The 19,126-nt window shown below is 34.4% G+C and overlaps 2 protein-coding genes and 1 pseudogene across 2 annotated transcripts; 1 reads left to right on the plus strand and 2 right to left on the minus strand.

The window, feature by feature from the left end:
• Positions 1-237: 237 nt before the first annotated feature.
• On the minus strand, positions 238-1,399 carry LOC112010044 (low affinity inorganic phosphate transporter 4-like; annotated as a pseudogene).
• A 1,221-nt stretch (positions 1,400-2,620) lies between these two features.
• Positions 2,621-8,536, plus strand: LOC136062647 (uncharacterized). Its single transcript, XM_065761969.1, is given in 5 exon segments — positions 2,621-2,640; positions 7,005-7,474; positions 7,477-7,755; positions 7,758-8,123; positions 8,126-8,536. Coding segments are annotated over 5 exon segments (1,170 nt in total). The 3' UTR covers positions 8,161-8,536.
• Positions 8,537-16,716: 8,180 nt separating this feature from the next.
• Positions 16,717-18,439, minus strand: LOC112039050 (36.4 kDa proline-rich protein). The gene is made up of 2 exons (XM_024071886.2): positions 17,500-18,439; positions 16,717-16,929 (listed from the first exon to the last, which is right to left on the minus strand). The coding sequence occupies exon 1, from the start codon at positions 18,265-18,267 to the stop codon at positions 17,506-17,508; it is 762 nt and encodes a 253-aa protein (XP_023927654.1). The 5' UTR covers positions 18,268-18,439; the 3' UTR covers positions 16,717-16,929; positions 17,500-17,505.
• Positions 18,440-19,126: the final 687 nt, after the last annotated feature.

Here is a 19,126-nt window from a genome sequence, read left to right on the forward strand (position 1 = left end):
TGAGTTTAGTTTTTTCATTTAGTTTAAAAAAATAACAAATAGATAATAACAATTGCATAAAAATAAAAATGTTAGATAAACTTAACAAAATAAAATAGTCATAATGAACTATCATATAATAATTAAAAATTTGGGAGTTTGTAGAAGAAAATTGTAAAACTTCATGTATTAATATTTTTTTGTCGATAACTCGATATATTCAAGTTCTTTTTTTATTAAAATTTTTTAATGACCCCCCTAAATAAAATTCCTAGAGCCGCCATTGGCTTTGAGTGTTGATAATTTTTCATGTAATTCAACTTGGAGTTCAAGGTCAAGAGCCAACTCATGTCCTCAGCTGCTTGTTTGGCATTCCCTTCGATTATGGCTGTGTACATATTTTTTTTCAAGCATTTTCATTCTAAAATAGTATGTTAAGAGTGCTAGAAGAGCTCCAAGCATAAGCACAATCTGTTGGGCTTTGTGGAGTTTAATTGTGTTTGATTCGGTTGATGACTTGACCCGACTCGAAATAATCCTGTGCGCAGGATATAGAAACCATTTTTTGTGATTAGGATTTCGTTCTTGTTGTTATTTTTGAAAGAGAGAAACAATGTAGCCGCACTTTGTACTTTTTTCTGATAATAATGAAATCCCTGCAACTTCGTGGACGTAAGCAAATTGCTGAACCACGTAAATACTGTCTTATACGTGTGATTGTTTTCTTTTGGCGTGTGTTTTTCTCTATTTTTTTGTTTCTCATGTTTTGAGAATTTCGGGTTGAATTCCCTACACAATCCTCCAAAGATAATCTGCCTCTAGTTGTGTGGAAAACAGGATCATCTTTGAATGAAGCAGTGGGGAAGAAGTGAAGAAAGATTCCTGAAAGTATCATAGGAACTAGCCCTGTGAATACAATTCCTACACCTTGCATTGCATACACCATGAATGCTCCGTGAGTTCTTTTGTTGGAGTAGTCAGACATGATTGTGGCGGAGACGGGATAGTCTCCGCCAATACCAAGCCCTAGCCAGAACCTAAAGAAACAAAGTGTTCCAATGACAGTTTCTTTGCTTGCACCAAAGGACAAGCCGGAGCATATGGCACAAATGACCGTGACAATTGGAGTGACGCTGTAAGCTCTTTTAAGGCCAAGTTTGTCAGCAATCCAAGGTGGCCTGTGAGAGTACCAATTAGGGCAACACCAATTACAGCGTTGTTAAAGTTTTGGGGGAGCTTTCCAGACTTTCCTGTGCTAGTGTCATAGTAGTAAAGGCGGCCCAAGAGTTTTGAGACTGTTGAGATGCAGAAAAGGTTGAATGCATCAGTGAAAAACCCCATTCTGATAATGGTTGTGATGTAGTTCCACTGCATGCGGGGCAGAGTCGCGGGCTTCAAGCACTTTTAATTTTAAACCCATTTTGTAGTCTGTTTTATTTTCTTGGTGGCTGGTTATGAAGTTTGCGTGTACCTTTGCTCCTTTTGTAGCTGATCTATGAAGGAAAATGATAATGAGTAGACCAACGTATGAGTCTTGGCTAATTTTCGAGGAATGAACAAGAAAGTAACAGCATCTGAGGGATATTCTATTCACATCGATACAACAAAAGATATTCTTTATCAAGAAATAAAGACAAATTTATGTCAGTTTGATTAATCAACCAACCATTTACTAGCCCAAAACTTCGTAGAAATCTTTCTAGTTGGAAGAGAAATTTTGAAAATAATTAAATGAACTTGTTTTAATTTTCCTGAATATGATAGCTTTTGTACGTATCAATTTGTCCCTCCTACATCGGACAAATTTTCCCTTTGTATTGGCCTGGCTTGGTGAATGCATTTCATTATAAATGGTCCTTAATCCTGGGATCTTGAAGAAGAATCAAACACACAATTACTATATTATCTATAACAGTCCAAATTAATATACTTCCGTTTGGTCGAATTATAAAAGCTTTTAATTTTTTGCTTTTTGTCTCACCATTTACCAAATATATAATAAATTGACAAAACTTAGGTACACCACCTTAAGTGTTGTTTTTTAGATTTCATTCTTAAAATTCAGCCATGTAGTTACTTTACTAAAAAATACACTTTCATCCTATGAGAAAAAATCCACATGGCTAAGTCTTAACAGAGAAATCTAAGTAATAGCACCTAAGTACTTTATCTAAGTCTTATCCATAATAAAATTAGTTTAATTAAAATAAACCAATTTTTATCTTTTTGTCACACCAATAAGCTACCAAAAATTAACGATGCAACACTCACTCTTAAGGTAACTTTTGGCAATACTAAATGCCACTTGAGATATATATATATATATATATATATTTATTTATTTATTTATTTGAAAAGTTCACTATTAAATTATATTTTCTTTTCTATACTTTTATTTTACAAAATTTGAATATAAATAAAGAACAATAGCTCTCTCATTTATAAAAATTGTTAAATTGACTTTTCTTTTATATTTTAAAATCATACATAAAACATGAGTTTATAAATTAACTAGTAAATAACACTTGATCATGAAATTTATTGTGTAAGTTAAGAAGAACAAGAACTTAGAATCCAATGGGGTATGGTGTAAAGAGGGGTTGTTTATGACTATTTTAAGGTGCTGGGATTTTCTGAGAAGATGGAATGTGATGTTTATGGGTAAGTGTATATGAGCATTTATGGACTAAAGGCTAGTTTCTGAACTAAGGGACTGATTTATGAGCTGAAAATAGTATGATGGGTGAGGAATTTTATGATAAGATTTTTGTCCTCCATGAGTTGATGGTAGCTCCCTTTTATAGTGAAGCTTAAGAGATTGATTAGCAAAATATAGAAAGGACCAAGTCTGACAGTAGCAAAATCTTAGAATATCTTTTCTGAGATTTGGCCCAAAATGGTGAGACTTGCTTTTTGGGTGTTTTGCTTATTTGGGTAATGGAGCTGGAGGCTAAGATGCTCCTAATCTAGGCATTAAATGTTGGGATTTGGAAGTTAATTTCATCTAATAGGATTAGAGCAAGTATGAGCACTAGAGATTTTGCTTGCTGTTACTAGGATCAAAGCTCAAAAGGGTTGGTTGACACTCCAAGCCAAGTGTCAACCATTGATGCCTCTGTTGGAAGCTTCTGTTGAACACCCCATTATGCCCTCCAAACCATTTTTCCCTAATTTTCCCTTATAGGATTTAGGGGCTTGGTTCATGAACCAATTACATACATTTTTAGTAATAAAATAAACTAGTTGGTTGAGGATTTCATGAGCTTGGAGGTCTTGGTTATGGCTTCCTTGAGTTGTGACCAAAACTTGGGAAAGAAGGGTATTTATTGCCCATTAGCCTTTAGGTGTCAGCCTCTAGTACTATTCACGACAGAGTTGGTAGTGGGATAGGTGGCCAGCTTCTAATTTGGTTTAAGAGCTTGGTTGCTTCTTGAGGTAACCTCCAGCGGTATGCAAAATTGAATAGAGTTCTTTAGCGGGGTCAGTTTGCACACAAGGGTTGTTTTGGCTGAGATTTCATGTTGGGCTTGGCCATGAAGGCTGAGTATTTTAGTGGGCCTCTAACTTGGTGGTTCTCTCCACTTGGGTCTATCCTTTTACTTTCTCATTATGAGCCCTACAAAATGGACAAAGCTACTATATATTGCCATAAATTTTTATTCCACATGGGCTTTAGTTGTTAGTAGAAATAAAATGAATGCATGAGCTTTAATAAATATTTATGATAGGTTTTGGGTATTAATTTACATGGGCTTTAAATAACAACTTGTATAGTTTCTCATAATTTTTGCTATGAATTATTTTTGTAAATAATATTTTCTTTGGGGCTTTTAAATAATGACCTCCAATATTTCTTGAGAATAATATTTACCATGGGTTTTAAATAGAGGCAATATCCATGGGTTTCAAATAAAATATGATAACAACCACTATAGTAGAATAATGTGATATACTCATGGGTTTTTCTATAGATAATCATAATAAGGTGAATAATTATCATGAGTTTTGGAAATAAATACTAAGAATATATAAGATAAACAGTGACCATGGGTTCTTATATAAATTCTATGGGTTTATAATATGGTTGAAATAAATAAATGTCATAGGTCAAAAATAAATAATCATAACTTTCCATGGACTTTTATATTAGTAACACAAATTCATAATTCTCCATGGGTTTGATATATGTTTGCCATGAGTTTTAGAAAAATGAATAGTGTAACGTTACATAAATGGTTACCATGGGTTTTATAAGATAGATTTCATAGGTTTGTAATATTGTAGTAATAGGTTTAATAACTTAAAACGTTGTTAATCATTGGACTTTAAGTGAAATATTTATGATATAGTATTTTGCCAAATATTGATAACTTTGGGCTTTTGTACAAAATAGTGCCAAGTAGCTAGCTTAAACTTTTAATATTGCCAATAAAATTTGGGCTTTTGATATATTGCCAATGAGGATTGAGCTTTTGAAATATTGGCAAGCATTAGTGGCCTTGGGTTTTTTAAAAAAAGGATGGGATGTGTGCGTTGGGCTCATAGGGCCAGTTTTGTGCTTAACTAAATAATAATAGTAAAATTTGATAAGATATGAGTTTTTTTAACTTTTTGTGATAGTTTATATCATGACCCAATTTAGATAATAAGATATGAAATATTTGTGGTTAACATAATAATAGGGCAAAAAATATTTTGTGAAAGCCCAATAACTTCTTAGTGGTGTTTGAAAATAAATAGGTGATACTTGAATAAAATTAGGTGTAAAAGAATGTACCCTAACAATCATTACTCTTCTTCCTCTACTATTATAATTCTGCACACACAAAAAAAAAAAAAAAAAAAATTAAAACCCAAAGAAAGTATTCACTAAGCAAATATTAGTTTACAACATGTTAGCATACATGCATATTCTCAAATATAATATATTTGCACACACACATACAGATATAAAAATACATTATGCAGAAAGAATCGGGCTAAAAAGATTTCAACTCCAACTAACATAGTCTTATTGCCTAGAGTTGGCACAAAACTGTGACATTTGGAATGTGAGTTAGATTGGCCATATTAAGATGAATATTGAACAACTCAAGAGAGATGCGTCTCATGGGAGAGAGAAAGTTTTCCTAGTGATGTATGTCAATACTACTATTCTACTGTAATTTCTCAATCTAGGTGTATTTTGCGAAAGGGAGCAAGTACACTAATGTGTACAAATTCTCAACCTTTTTTTCTACTAATTTTCTCTTATTTATTATATTCTCTCCTTACATTTTTCTCATTCTTTTCCTCTCTTTTTTGTTTCTCTTTTTCCCTCTTCCCTTTGTGTTACCTCTCCCTTTGGGCAAGTGATATGTACTCCTTTTATAATTGAAATTGAGCGGGTCTTTTACCCCCCTTTTTCTTTTCCTTTGATTTCTCAAGCCCATGTTTGTCTAACTATTTTTACTCTCTTTTTTAGGTTACAATCACAAAAGAGTTCTTTGGTTTCTTTGTGGATTTATGGTTACAATTTGGTTTTTATTTATCATAAATGGTGGAAGACCATTAATGTTATTTGGCTTGGTGTGAATTGAACCTAAAACATGCACCTAGTGATAATCCACAACTTTTTTCTCTTTTGGTATGAGTGCTTTTCCCAGCAAAAGCAATCTCTAAAGAGTTGCAGCAGATTACCATAACTAGAATCTTCATCCCCCCCCCCCCTCCCCCCGCCCCGGCGGGCGCCACCAAACCACACCTCCCTAAATTTCGATAACAACAGGTTAAACCTCCTTTGTATGTCTAAGATACAGATTGGGTGAACGCATTCGCCTACCTTGCTCTACCTATTAGATCTTATTCTGCAACTTGAAACTTGGGAATTTCCCTATTTTGTATTGTTTTACCTGTTGGATATTTTGTAGCATTTAATATTTGAAAATTTTCTCATTTCACATCATCTTTTTCCTCCTTTATGTTTTCTCTTTGAAATACCTAGCTTCCCTTACTTTATATGTTGGTTTATCTTATGTAATTAGGACTTGGGAAGTCTCCTTTATTAGGTCTCTCACTTTTCCAATTGGCTTTGCTTTTCTCTACTTTACCATGTAGTTTTTCTCCTTCTCTTTGTTTTACTGTGCTCCCTCTTCTTATTGAAATGCCCAACAAGGGTTCCAAGTTTCTCTAGCTTCTTCTAACTTCTTTATACAAATGGGTTAAGCCATTTTGGGCTTACTTTACAACATTCCCGTGATGTAAGGGTTTTGGGTTACTTATGGGCCCGCTTATTCTCATATTCAGGTATTCTACAACAGTACATTTTCTATGGTTACTCTTAGCCTATTTAGTAATTTGTACATGGATTTGAGTTATAATTTTTGTGTCTTTCAATTCTCCAAGATTTGGCCTGCTGGGTTTTGGGCCTTATTTATTGATCCGAATTGTGAAAATTTGGGCATCAACAATAGCTCTATCAATAGGAAAGGGAAGATTGGATCCTAGGTTAGAAAAGACAATTCAAACTACAATATTTTTGAACTTCTTTTTGCTAACAAAAAATAAAAGAAAGAAAATTGAAGTCATGTATACTATTATAAGCTAGTCTTTTTTGTTTTTTTTGATAAAAAGTTAGAAATACTATACGCTAGCCTGAGTTTCTAAGGTTCAGTTTTTTTTTTTTTTTTTGATTAATTAAGATAATAACATAAAACTAAGCACTGTTATAAAAGAGCTCAGCTTTGTCAAAAGCTAGCAAATCAATCACCATAAGCCGTTATTCATACAACAAAAGGAAATTATCGGCTTGAGTTGCTCCCATGTTCATCTTTCATTACTGGAGTCTTTTTTTTTTTTTTTTAGTTGAGAATCATCATTACTGGAGTCACATGTTCAATTTCGATCCCTTTCAATGATATGGTCATTCATGCATACTCACTCGTCTCTTTAACAGATATTCCTATTTTAATAATGTATAAATAAACAACTTGTATTATAATAATATATTTTGTAATTATTTAAAAAAAGAATAGACGGTGGTGAAGTGAAGTGNTAAACTGGCCTCTTTTATGGCTCCGACTAGCTGAATGCTGTCTGATGGCTTTAGAGAAGGGTCTAGTGAAAACAAGTCGGCCTCCATCAGAAAGATCAGAAGTCAGAGTCCACGTTGTTGGTGAGGGTAAATGGAGGCAGCTTGTTACGGAAGATGGGATATCAAGAAATGGACTTGTGGATTCTGTTGAAATGGATGATCTTATGCAAAGCAACGATGGGCAACCAAAGCTCTCAATGTCCCTTGCTCGGCAGTGTCTCTATAATGCTCTGCACTTACTGAACTGCTCTGAATCAACCCATTCAAAGCCTGATTTGCCCTCTAATTTCTCGGAGGAAAATGAATCAAGTGAAGTGGCTTCTTCCAAGAACTCAAACCACAAGAACTTAAACAGCATTGAATCCAAAGCGTTTTCTGTAACAGTTGGCATGGGTCAGGTTAATGCAAATGGGGATGCAAGAGAACCAAAGGAGGAACAAGTCAGGAGCTCATTCAGAACTCTCTTTCCCATTATGAAGGTATTTGTAGAAAAGAAAATCAGCTGATCAAGCAAGCTGTTCTTGCTAACCTGGCTTATGTAGAGTTGGAGCTGGAAAATCCCATGAAGGCCCTGTCAACCGCAAGGTCTCTCTTGGAACTTCCAGAATGTTCCAGAATTTATGTCTTTCTAGGTCATGTGTATGCGGCAGAGGCACTCTGCCTGTTAAATAAGCCAAAGGAGGCTGCTGAGCATTTGTCAATTTATTTTTCTGGGGAAATAACTTTGAATTGCCATTCAGCCAAGAGGACTGTGAGCAATTGCGAGTGGAGAGGACCATTGACAGTGAAGAGTTAAACGGAGGATTGGCGACTGCCAAGAATTCTTCCCCTGATGACTCACAAGGTATTGTGTTCCTCAGTCCCGAAGAGGCACGTGCAGCACTTTATGCAAACTTTGCTGCGGCGTCTGCAATGCAAGGCGAGCTTGAGCAGGCCTACAATTTTGCGACTCTGGCACTATCCATATTACCCAACAGTCCAGAAGCCACTTTGACTTCAATTTATGTGGATCTAATGCTTGGTAAGTCAAGAGAAGCTCTTGCCAAGTTAAAGCAGTGTAGTCGTGTTAGGTTTCTCCCAGTGGCATAACAGTCAATAAATCTTCTTGATGATTGTACTGGCGGTTCTTAATTCGTTATGTCCAGCCCTCTCTCAGCATTAGTTAGTGGGTAGATCAGCAATCCTTCAAGAGGATTTGTAACATATATATAGTTCAATTCAGGGAATAAATTTTTCTGTTCTTTTTTCCTTATAATTTTTCACATCTAGGGTTCATTACTCGGTGGTGGCTGTGTTTTGGTTAGTGCGGATGCCCACCTTTCAGATTTGAGATTTAGTTCGATTCAGATTATTGTGTTTCAGTGGCTAATCCTGTTGGTATTAAAGAATATAGAGCTGTGCTTCTCACGAAAGGACTCAAATGATTCATTTTGGATTTGAATTCGAAGTCATATTTTCATATCAAGGCTCTTACCGTTTCTTTTACCTTTTTGTTCTCTACATTTTGAAGTGTTGATATCCAGATTATATATATATATTTGGTTGAAAGGAGATAGATATATATTAAACAAATAGCAGAGAAAACTGTGTCCCAAATTTGAACGGGAAGAACAAACAACTTCACTCGGAGGGCAGAATAAACAAAGTAGTCTACATAATTGTTATAACTTGCAACCATTTTTTTGGGTTAAAGCATTGGCAATTTGGCACAGGGGTAGGCTTTCCTGGCAAGCATGCTTAACACTGAAAATGGATTTACATGCTTAACACTGAATTTAAAGTCAAGCTTTCTTCTAAGCAACAACTTGCTGTCACACAAAAATTAAAAGAGTTCTGCGAATGCATACATTACATGCCATTTAAACATGACTTCTTTTTACTGTTTCACCCAACATCGATACATTCTGAAAAATAAATAGATAAAACAGAACTATCGGAGTGAATCTTTTGATCGAGGAAACTGGTCAAACGACTTGGTGATTTGGCTTATTTGAGTCTCAGGTCTCAACGATCAGTTTTGGAAGCTAGTGGCAAGTTTGCCTGCGTATTCGTGTTTCCTTCGAATCGTTGATAGGTCATAAAAACATGCAAATTGTAGTACTTTTTTTGATACCTCAAAATTTCATTTGAATCATGAATCACTTTTTTTTTTTTTTTTTGGTGAATTAAAATAGGGGTTTGCTAGGTTACGCTAGTCCCCAGGCAGGGCGTTAGAATTAAAGTCCTTGGGCCAACTTGTGTAGATGTCTACCAACAAATTCCTGCAGGCAGTGAGACTTGAACCTAAGTGGGTTAGACGAAGTGTCCGAGCCTTACCAACTGAGCTAAGCCTCCGTTGGCATGAATCACATTTCATGTTGCACGTGAAGTAGCGTACTTGAGTTGGCGTCCGCGTACCACTTGTCATAATAATATAAGGTGACTCCTATAAGAAAAACAGAAAAAAAAAAGAAAAAAGAAAAAAAAGAAGTGACCAATAGGTTCAGTTCTTTGTAATATGCCCAATAGGTGGAAAATATGTAAAAGTTTAATAATACCAAGTGAAATAAAAAACTGAGATGCTGTTAAATGTGGAGATATAATAGAAAATGTATATTTTGACAAGGGAAAATATTGATTCACATTTGTTGATATACACTTTATACACATAATGTCCATATTTTCACATTAACTGTCCACATTTTCTAAGAATATACATATTTAACACATGGAACTAATAATGTATAAAGTACATAATTTTCAAAAAATTTATAAAGTACATTAATCAGGGTGAGATAATCAATATTCTTTTGACAAACCCGTGAATAATCAACCATTTTCCTAATGGATTTGGTTACATAACTACATAATCCTGGTGCTACACTGCAAATGGGTAAAGACTAAAGCATTATAAATTTATAATGCATGAATTTCAAAATTTTCAACTGGATCATATCAAGAAACTGTATAGGAAACAAAGAAACGCATGAATGTAAAGTAAAACAAGCTATGGTTTCTTTTCTTGCAATTATATTGTACATCCAACATGTAGGCGGTTAGTTACTGTACCAAAAGTTCGCACTTAAAACTTCTGGAAGAAGGCCCTAAGCCCCCAAATGGAAGAAACCCCTAGAATAGAATATATTATATCTATATTATACTCTTTTCAAATGTTCAATATTTTATAAACATATTTTATTATGTTTGCAGTAGTTTAAAAATATAAAAATTTTCAACCTTTCAAAAATTTTACTCTTCCTTTTCCTTTATATCAAAATTAAAAATAAAAATTAATAGTTTTCGAGAAAAATTCATTACTGAAATCTATTGTTCAATATTACCAAGAGAGTTAGTGACCATATAAAATATATTATTTCTCATGATATTTCAATAATTTTCAGAATTAAAAGTTTAAAATACGTTTTATAAATATATGAAATTAGTCCAATTAATGTAATAATTTTTTTTACTAAAATAAATTTATTAAATTATATAAAAATGTTGAATCCTTTTGTATAATTCATATATCATATATAAAATATTAAGTAATAATACACTTTACATTTGCGTTTGACTCCTGTGGTGGGCCTCTTTTGAGATTGTGGGCTGGCTTGCCTCCTGCCACACTATGGCCTAAAGGTTTTGGGTAAGAGAGTCAAGATCAGTCAAATTTTAACTCACCTTAGATCGGCTTGTGCGTAAACTAAAGCCCATTTGTTGAAACTTTGGTCGCATGCCTATAGTAGATGAGACTGTTACAAAAGAGTTATGACAGACAAATACAATATAACAACAATAGAGAAAATATGTTTGCTGTTAAACAGAATAAGTAAAGGATGCTCAATTAAAATAAAGAAGAGAACAACACAACAACAAGAAATGCATTATAAATGAAGTGGCGAAGGCAAAAGAGAAATAATACTAGTATTTAATCAATAAAAGCAAAGAATGAATGGTTAGTCTGTCGTGCTCAATTGCATTACGGAACTAAGACCAAGGAGGGAACCACTCCCTCAATGTGGATAACCTCACAGGAAGATCCTGCTGTAGAAATTACCCACTTAGAGAGAATGGGCCTAAATGGCTTATACCTAGAAAATCCTTAATCCTTAGCAGAGGGTATTTTGGTTTTTAGAGGGAGAGAAGGGATTAGCCTATTGGTGCATGCCTGTCATCACACTCTTGCCTACTCTTTGTTTTTCTTTCTCCCTATTTCGTTACTTTGCTTTTTCCTTCTCTTTTCTTTGTTAGTTCTCGCTCGTGTGATGTTGTTTTTCCTGATGTTGCTGTGATGTGATTGTTGTAATGTTGTGACTCTCTCGTTATGATTGTTGCTGTGATGATGATCCTACTGCGCACGGCGGATGCTCCTTATATACTGCCTGTCGTGACTAGTTTTTTAGCATTTCACCCTTTAACCACTTTTTTCTGGGTGTGGGTGTCCTTCCAGACCACTTACTAGTTTGTCAGCTACCACCACCACTTACCTATGCTGGCCATGCCATATCCCATTACCAGACAAAGAATTCTATTTTGTTTGCTTGTTTACTGTGGCATTCTCATCCGACACAAGGTGGGCATTCTCTCTCATTATCCCTCATGGCATGCACCTAGTGGTTCCAACTAATTTTTCCTTCTTTTGGATGGTATGTCATTCCAACGGGACATTTCCTCCAAAAAAGTTTGAGCGGGAGCCCTAAATAGGCACCCCCTTCTCCCACCGCTAGACCATACCCTCTCTTACCTCTGGCTTGTGACCCACCATTCCTGTATTGGCTAGGTACAGGTTAGTGGTGCCTGAGCCTTGTGCATGCTCCACTTCCATGTGTGTCCAAAGCTTGTCTGTTGCTTATGCGTTTGCCATGGCCTGGAGGCTCGTCTGTGTGTTTTGCTGCTCATTCTTGACCTTTTGTGGCGTGAATTGGTTTCTTGATCCTTCATTCTTTATGACTTGGTTCCTTCAAGGGTTGGGCCTTACTTGATTGTGGGCTTTTCTCTCCTTAACCCACTCTTTGCTCCTTTTGTAAACTTGCTAGCATTCCTGCCACGCCACTCTATTATTCCTGCTGTGGTGTTATTTGATTCGTGCTCGCTAGGTCTCTTTTGGACTTGTTGTGTGCTTTTCTTTCACTTAATTACAGTGATCTAGTATTGTCATTGGGCTTACATTCATGCTACTTCGGGCCTTCTTGACCAATTCCATTACTTACAGGCTTCCTTGGCCCATTTCTTTCTCCTTGGGCATCCTCGGCTCATTTTCTTTCCTTGGGCACCCTTGTCCCATTCCAATTTTGCATTCCCATGGGTTTTTGCTAACTCTTTTGGGCTTCTTCGGCCTAATTACCATATCCTTTACCTTTGGGGTTTATGGGTTTTCCATCAACCCTTTACTTACTTACTTCATCACTTTGGGCCTACTTCGACCCATTCTTGCTTTCATACTACTCATGGGTTTAATACTTCTTTCTCTGGGCTCTTTTAGGCCTGCTTGCTTCCTTTGAGGCCCATTTATTATTTTCTAGGCCTATGATCCATTATTCCTGCCATTCAGGTTTAATGGTTTTTTTTTTTTTCTCAATTTACTAACTCTTTTTTGCCCATATTGTTGGGCTTTTCTGCCGAAATGAGCATCAACAACTCCAAAATGTGTTGAGTCAGCCCTAGATTAAGCCATATGTAGGGCCTAATATATATATATATATATATTTTGGTAGATGGTGAATTCGAGCAAGATTTGAAAAGAATATGTTTAAAGTTGGATTGAGGTATTCAATAAAAACAACACTGTTTAGAATTTATAAGTTTTAAAAACTTTTTATTTTATATTTAAAATACTCTGTGCATATGAATCTTCATAGAAATGTGGCCATATTTTGCATGCCAATAATATGGTTAATATTTCATGATTTTGGCATGATCATAGTGGTATTAATACAAAGAAACTAAATCAATTGAGACTAAAATTATTAAAAAAAGCAAATTTCTAATTGATAGCTTTACAAAGAAATGTTTAATGAGTACCACCATTAGGGTATTGGAGGAAATTAATAATTTTTCATAAATAGCCTCATTACCTTGATAATCTGGAACTCAGTGGTTTATAGAATTCTTCGAAAAACACATCAATGAACTTATTATCAAGTAACAAGCTCTGTGTTTTCAATAAAAACAAATTTAAACTCAAGGTTGAATAAACACAATAAGGATTTTTTGTATAGGTTCAATTTATAAAGAAACAAGCTTGATGTTTTCAATGAAAATAAATTTAAACTCAAGGTTGAATAAACAAATAAAGATTTTTTGTTTAGGTTCAAGTAGAAAGTTACTCTAAATCTAACAGTATCGTTTAATTTGGACTCAAATTTTTTATAATATTACCAGAGGGAGTGTTTTGCAAATCTTTAGTATGGTTTTAGTAGTATAAATTTGATACCTTAGTTTCCCATGCACCTGGTTAGATAGTTTTATGTCAAAGCGTCATTTAGAACCTAAGACTACTACTCCAAGTCTAGAAAAGGCTTTCATTACAAAAAATGACCCAATTTTATTTATTTATAATTATTGGGTTAAAAAAAAGGGTTGTGTACTATTTTCCGTAAATCCAAGAAGACCTCCAAAATAAATTGTATTGATTAAATTAATATCAAAGAGAACCTCCATAATGAATGGTATAGATTAAGTTATTGAAGAGCCCTATAGCTAAAGATCCCATCTCCCCTGTTGTCATCATTGAATTATCAAAAAAAATTAAGTTATTGTATATTTAGATGTCCTGCGATATTTGATATTTGAGTATTGAGGAAAAGTATAATTGATTATCTGTAGCGGCGGAGTCACATTTGAACACACACACATATAAAAGTGTTATACATATGAAACGCTTAGGACATCGTACGTATATACCAATTAAATTTAGGAAAAAGTTAACCAATGCCTAAGGCCGGGCATTGGTTTAGAAAAAAAAAAGATTTTTTAACAGTTTTTTATATATCTATGAAAGTGGTATGAAATTTTTTAAAAATAGTTCATTAACAAATTTTTTAAGAGTTAAAGAGCATCTGTTTGCATATAACAAGACATATGTCATCTTTTTGGTCGGATCTCAAGGCTCCAAACATGTTAGGAGCCAAACCTCCTTTTTTTTTTTTAATATATATATCTATAAATAAAATGATTTCTTTTGAAGTATGTAATTATTACGAGAAAGTTTAAAGTTATTTATATTCATTTAAATAAGGTCACAATCTCATTAATGAAAAGTTGTATATACTAATTACTTAAATTAATTGAACATTTATAAAATTATAATGAACACATATCCTAACAATTATTTTAAATAATAAAGAGAAAAAAAAGTTTTGGTCTTTACAATTTATAGCTTATAATTTAAATAAAGGTATCTAATTTTACATTATTGTTTATTTTGTTATTTGCCTAATGGCTGATTTTTGATTAAAGACAGATTAGAAATATAAAAAATTTGTCAAGTTGAATAAATATATCTCTTGTAGTACACATATTATGTTTTTTTTGTTGTTGGGAAAAACACACATATGATGTTGTAAAGTACTTAAGTACCATTTTAAAATTTAAAACTGATTTATAGTATTCTTTTACATTACTAGTACTATATATATATATATATAATTTATTCATTACATTTTTATTTTGCTGCCGGGGAACAAATTCCTGTCTCCGTCATTAATTGTGCCCTTGCTGACGTGAACTATTTAAACTCGCTTATCTTATTATCAAAAAAAGTGATTAAAAAAAAAAAAAAAAAAAAAAACTAAAGGTGCATCTCATTTTCAGAGATACCCCAGTAAACATTTCTCAGTTGATACACTGTCTCAAATCTTGAAGAAAGATCCAATTTAACATTATTATGCTATTTAACTTGAAAATGCATAAAATAACCAAGGAATCTCTTGTGATATCAATCAAGCAACAGGAACCCTTCAAATTAACAGACACCACATGCTTTAATTGGAAGAGACAAACAAATTTCATGTACCGTAGGTCCTTACTTTCAAAACTTTAGGTCTTGGGATTTCTCATGTATTGGTTTTCTTATCCCTTCTCCGTCTTTTTCTCAAGTAAGGCAGCACACAAGATAAGGTTTTCAATCTTCAATACTCTCACCATTTACCTTCACAATGTAAAAACAATAATTTTCCCTACACAACTTTTTCATAATTTATTTTTTACAGCCCAATTAAGTTTTGGTCACTACTAATAGACGGTAAAGTGATGTTAATCATAAACTTATGTAAAAATCAGTAACAATTTTTTAAAATTATTATTATAAAAAAAGTTTATAAAAAATTGTTTTGTATGTGATATTATTAATGTAAAAACTCATCTTCTTTCTGTGGGTGAAAGCTACCAATCAGTCATTAGGATTTTTTTTTGGGACAGGAACGTACGTAACTTAAAGTGAAACCCTGGGGAATACGATAAGACATTAATGTTGCAAAAGAAAAATGTGTAGTGCGGCGTGGGGTCTAGTTCATGCTTTCCAAGTGAACCCTACCTAGTATATATGCTTTTGCTATTGACTAATGGACTAAATTAAAGATTCGATGTTCTTCTTCAAGCGTGGTCCACCAATTTACTAGACTTTGCAACACGATCTTCCTTTCGTTTATATCTTAATGGTTGCTACATTTGTTATAAAAGGTTGTAAAAAAAGGTTGTACATTGAAACTCTATGAACTATATATTTGTATACTTTCCTAAAGCATTGAAACATCAATGGGTGCTTCAAGATTTTCCATTAAATTTGGGGTTAGGCTTCAAAAGGGGTCGAGTACTCCAGCGTTCACAGTAAAGTTAAAGGCTTGGTAAAGGAAAAAAAAAGTTGGAGATCAAATATATTTTGTAAAGTTACAGGCATGCTTTAGAATATGGAATTTCTCTGTCACTTGAAGTGATGGAAAAAGTTGCACTATTGGCAAAGGTGATGTGTCCAACAAAATTAATTTATACTCAATCCCTCACTTTTAGGGTAAATGTAACACTTTAAAAATGGTGGAATTTCTCAACGCCCATTGGAAATCACAAAACCAGAATCTCTCTTCTCTCTCTCTCTCCCCAATTATATGGTGTTCTTATAAGAAAAATTATCTTGTGTGTACTGAGTCTAAGCTGGCACCAACCACATATGAGAATGGGGCATATGCACTTAGGACAAAAATATCTCCTCCTCTCCAATTACATGCAAGGTGTTTTAAAATGAGAAAAATTATTGTGTCCTGCGTGCACATAGGCTCTAATTATAATAGGTATGAGTCACATGCAGTCAGAACTTAGAACATCTAAGATGAAAGATTAGGCTGATTTAGAGCTAGCTATGAACTTACCAAATCAAGAAGATCCCCTTGTTCAAGCTCAACAAATCTATTAATTGTACAAAACCGCCACTCTTTTAAGATTTGCTTCACTTTTTTACTATAAAGAGCCTTATACCTCAATTTAGAAATAATTATCATATGGAAGATATCGTTTGATAGAGATCCAAATTATAATTCTTATGCGAGGATTCCATCTCGCAGTTATTATTAATCTAAGGCTCACTACTTTTCTCTTCTTTTTATTTTTATTTTTTAGGCTCACTACTCTTATTATACAATAGATATAATACAAGATGATATACAACAAGGAGAGAGACCGATAAAGAATTGAAATTTGAGACGAAAAAGCATCTTTGATTGCTTCCTTGCTTAATTAAGACAAAACCACACATGCAACAATCCCTTAATTTAAAAACAAATGGTGTACAATTTCGCCAAACTAGAATACCAATCAACAAAAGGATAAGATTCTTGGAAGAGAGAGAGAGAGAGAAGGAAGGTCGACATCCTCTCATGTCGATCCTGTCAGTCCAGCCATCAAGCAACCTGCAATGCAATTACAACATCCAATGAGCCAAATTTTCCTAATTATCCCATATCCAAAGAAATAATACATATGCATGCTATTAGCAAATAACATCTGAATGGTTGGATATTTCAAGAAAATGACTAGATTGGCTAAACTATAGCTTCACTATTTACAAATGCACTATATTCAACCTTAAAAAAAAAGGGACATTGTCTTTTCTTTTCTAGTTCAGATTATGAGTTAGTGAGTGCGCAAATTGCCTCGCATTTTTAGCTCTCATACATTATAAAAATCATAAGCGTACCAATGTTTAGTCAAGCTAGCTAATACACTTCCTTTTTCGGATTACAAGCACAAGTAATTAATTAAGTTAATTAACATCCATTTCAAATGCTATATCTTCAAATATTAATATGAATAAATTATTCCGCACAATGTAAAAAAAGAATTTTCCTTGATATGAAGCAGAAATAAAGTTTTTGCAATGAATTTACTTCTAAGTCCTAATAGTGATAAAGCTCATGAACATGCAGAAAAAGCTCAAGGGTTATCTACGGTTTCGAGATAGATAAAGTGCAGTACTTAACTTGTTTCTACAGAGAACAGGTGTAACCAGGAGGAGGTGTCTTCCCACAAGTTACAAGAAGCTGAAGTGCTAGTGGGACATAGATGTTAAGGTTGAGAAGCTTGAGCTTGAGAGTGGTGCACAAGCAAACTGCAGCTTCTAGCTCAACAAGTCCTGCCAGCACTGGACAACACTGATTAACCACTGGATCTCCAAGCCCAATGTGAACCAACCCACCGAGAAGATCCACACAAGCACCTAGTTTCAATGTGTCAATGGGGCATGTTTGGGCCGTTCCTGGTGGCGGTGGGCATGGCGTGCCACTTGGTGGCTTGGTCACTGGAGGTACTGTCACTGGAGGAACTGTAATTGGAGGGACTGTAACTGGAGGTAGAGTCACAGGTGGTTTCACAATGGGAGGGAGTACTACTGGGGGCAGAGTCACTGGTGGTTTTACTATTGGGGGTAGAGTCACTGGTGGTTTTACTATTGGGGGTAGAGTCACTGGTGGTTTTACTATTGGGGGAAGAGTCACTGGTGGTTTAATGGGAGGGACTGTCACTGGGGGCAATGTGATTGGGGGCTTGACAGTGGGTGGAGTGATGGGGTGTTTGGGATTCTTTACCTTTGGTGGCCTTGTTATTTTGGGTGGCCTTGGATTCTTGGGTGTGTTGTGCTTTGGGGGCTTGCCACCACCACAGTATCCACAGCCAAGAATGGGGGTGACTGAGGAGATGAAGAGCATGCAAATGAACAAGAGAGCAGAGATCTTAGAGGATTCCATTTTCATGGGGTTATAAGTCTCTCTATGGAACAAAGAGAGAGAAATATAGAGTGGTGATTTCTTTTTTTGAAGAGGAAATAGGGTGCTATATAGGGATAGTGAGGATTGCAAGAAAACAAGAACCCTAGAAGCATATCACGTGAATATAAGGGGGCTTGCTAGCCTCAAAAGGCAGCTGCCAAACTTTGCTAGTTGGCAACTACCATACAAATGCGTGAATCCATATGACTATATGTTCATGTGCTATTATTCTTTTTTTCATCATTAACATTTAACATCATCTTTCGTTTTCATCTGATTGAGGGAGAGACGCTCATTAATTAAAAAAAAAATTGAGGTAGAGACTTCATTAACGCTAACATACATGGTTTTTGGTGGAGGAAACTCGATCTATGCTCATCCACCTTTAGTCACCTTATCTAATTGGCAGGGCAGGCCATGTTTAAAAACCTTGGCTATTGTTGTTCTAGCAACAAAAAATTTTAAATAAATTCTTATAAATAAAAATTTTAATTTATAATGTTCGCTCCATGATATATGATTACTCTTTATCATTAGGTCTAAGAGTTGTCAATGGGGGCCCGCCCCTTTTTACTTGGCCCCTGTGGGTTCCAGTTAATCCCATTTGAGAATAATAGATTTTATCAATTGAATTAATTAAAACTCATATTCGAGAATAGACTTACCAAAAATAACTTGAGCAATGCATATATATATATATATATATTCTTTCTTATTCTCAAAAAAAAAAATTAATATTAATTTATCATGATTGTATTTATATGGAATTGTTTATTTTAAAATTTTAAAAATGCAATGTGACAATTTCTAATGGATGGTTAAATATGGTATAGAATCTAAATTT

The sequence above is a fragment of the Quercus suber genome, unplaced genomic scaffold (assembly GCF_002906115.3).
Source record: "Quercus suber isolate HL8 unplaced genomic scaffold, Cork oak 2.0 scaffold_436, whole genome shotgun sequence".
Classification (NCBI taxonomy): Eukaryota; Viridiplantae; Streptophyta; class Magnoliopsida; order Fagales; family Fagaceae; genus Quercus; species Quercus suber.

Excerpts from the sequence above, each read along its gene's own strand:
- LOC112039050 (XM_024071886.2), bottom strand. The coding sequence starts at position 18,267 with ATGAAAATGGAATCCTCTAAGATCTCTGCTCTCTTGTTCATTTGCATG.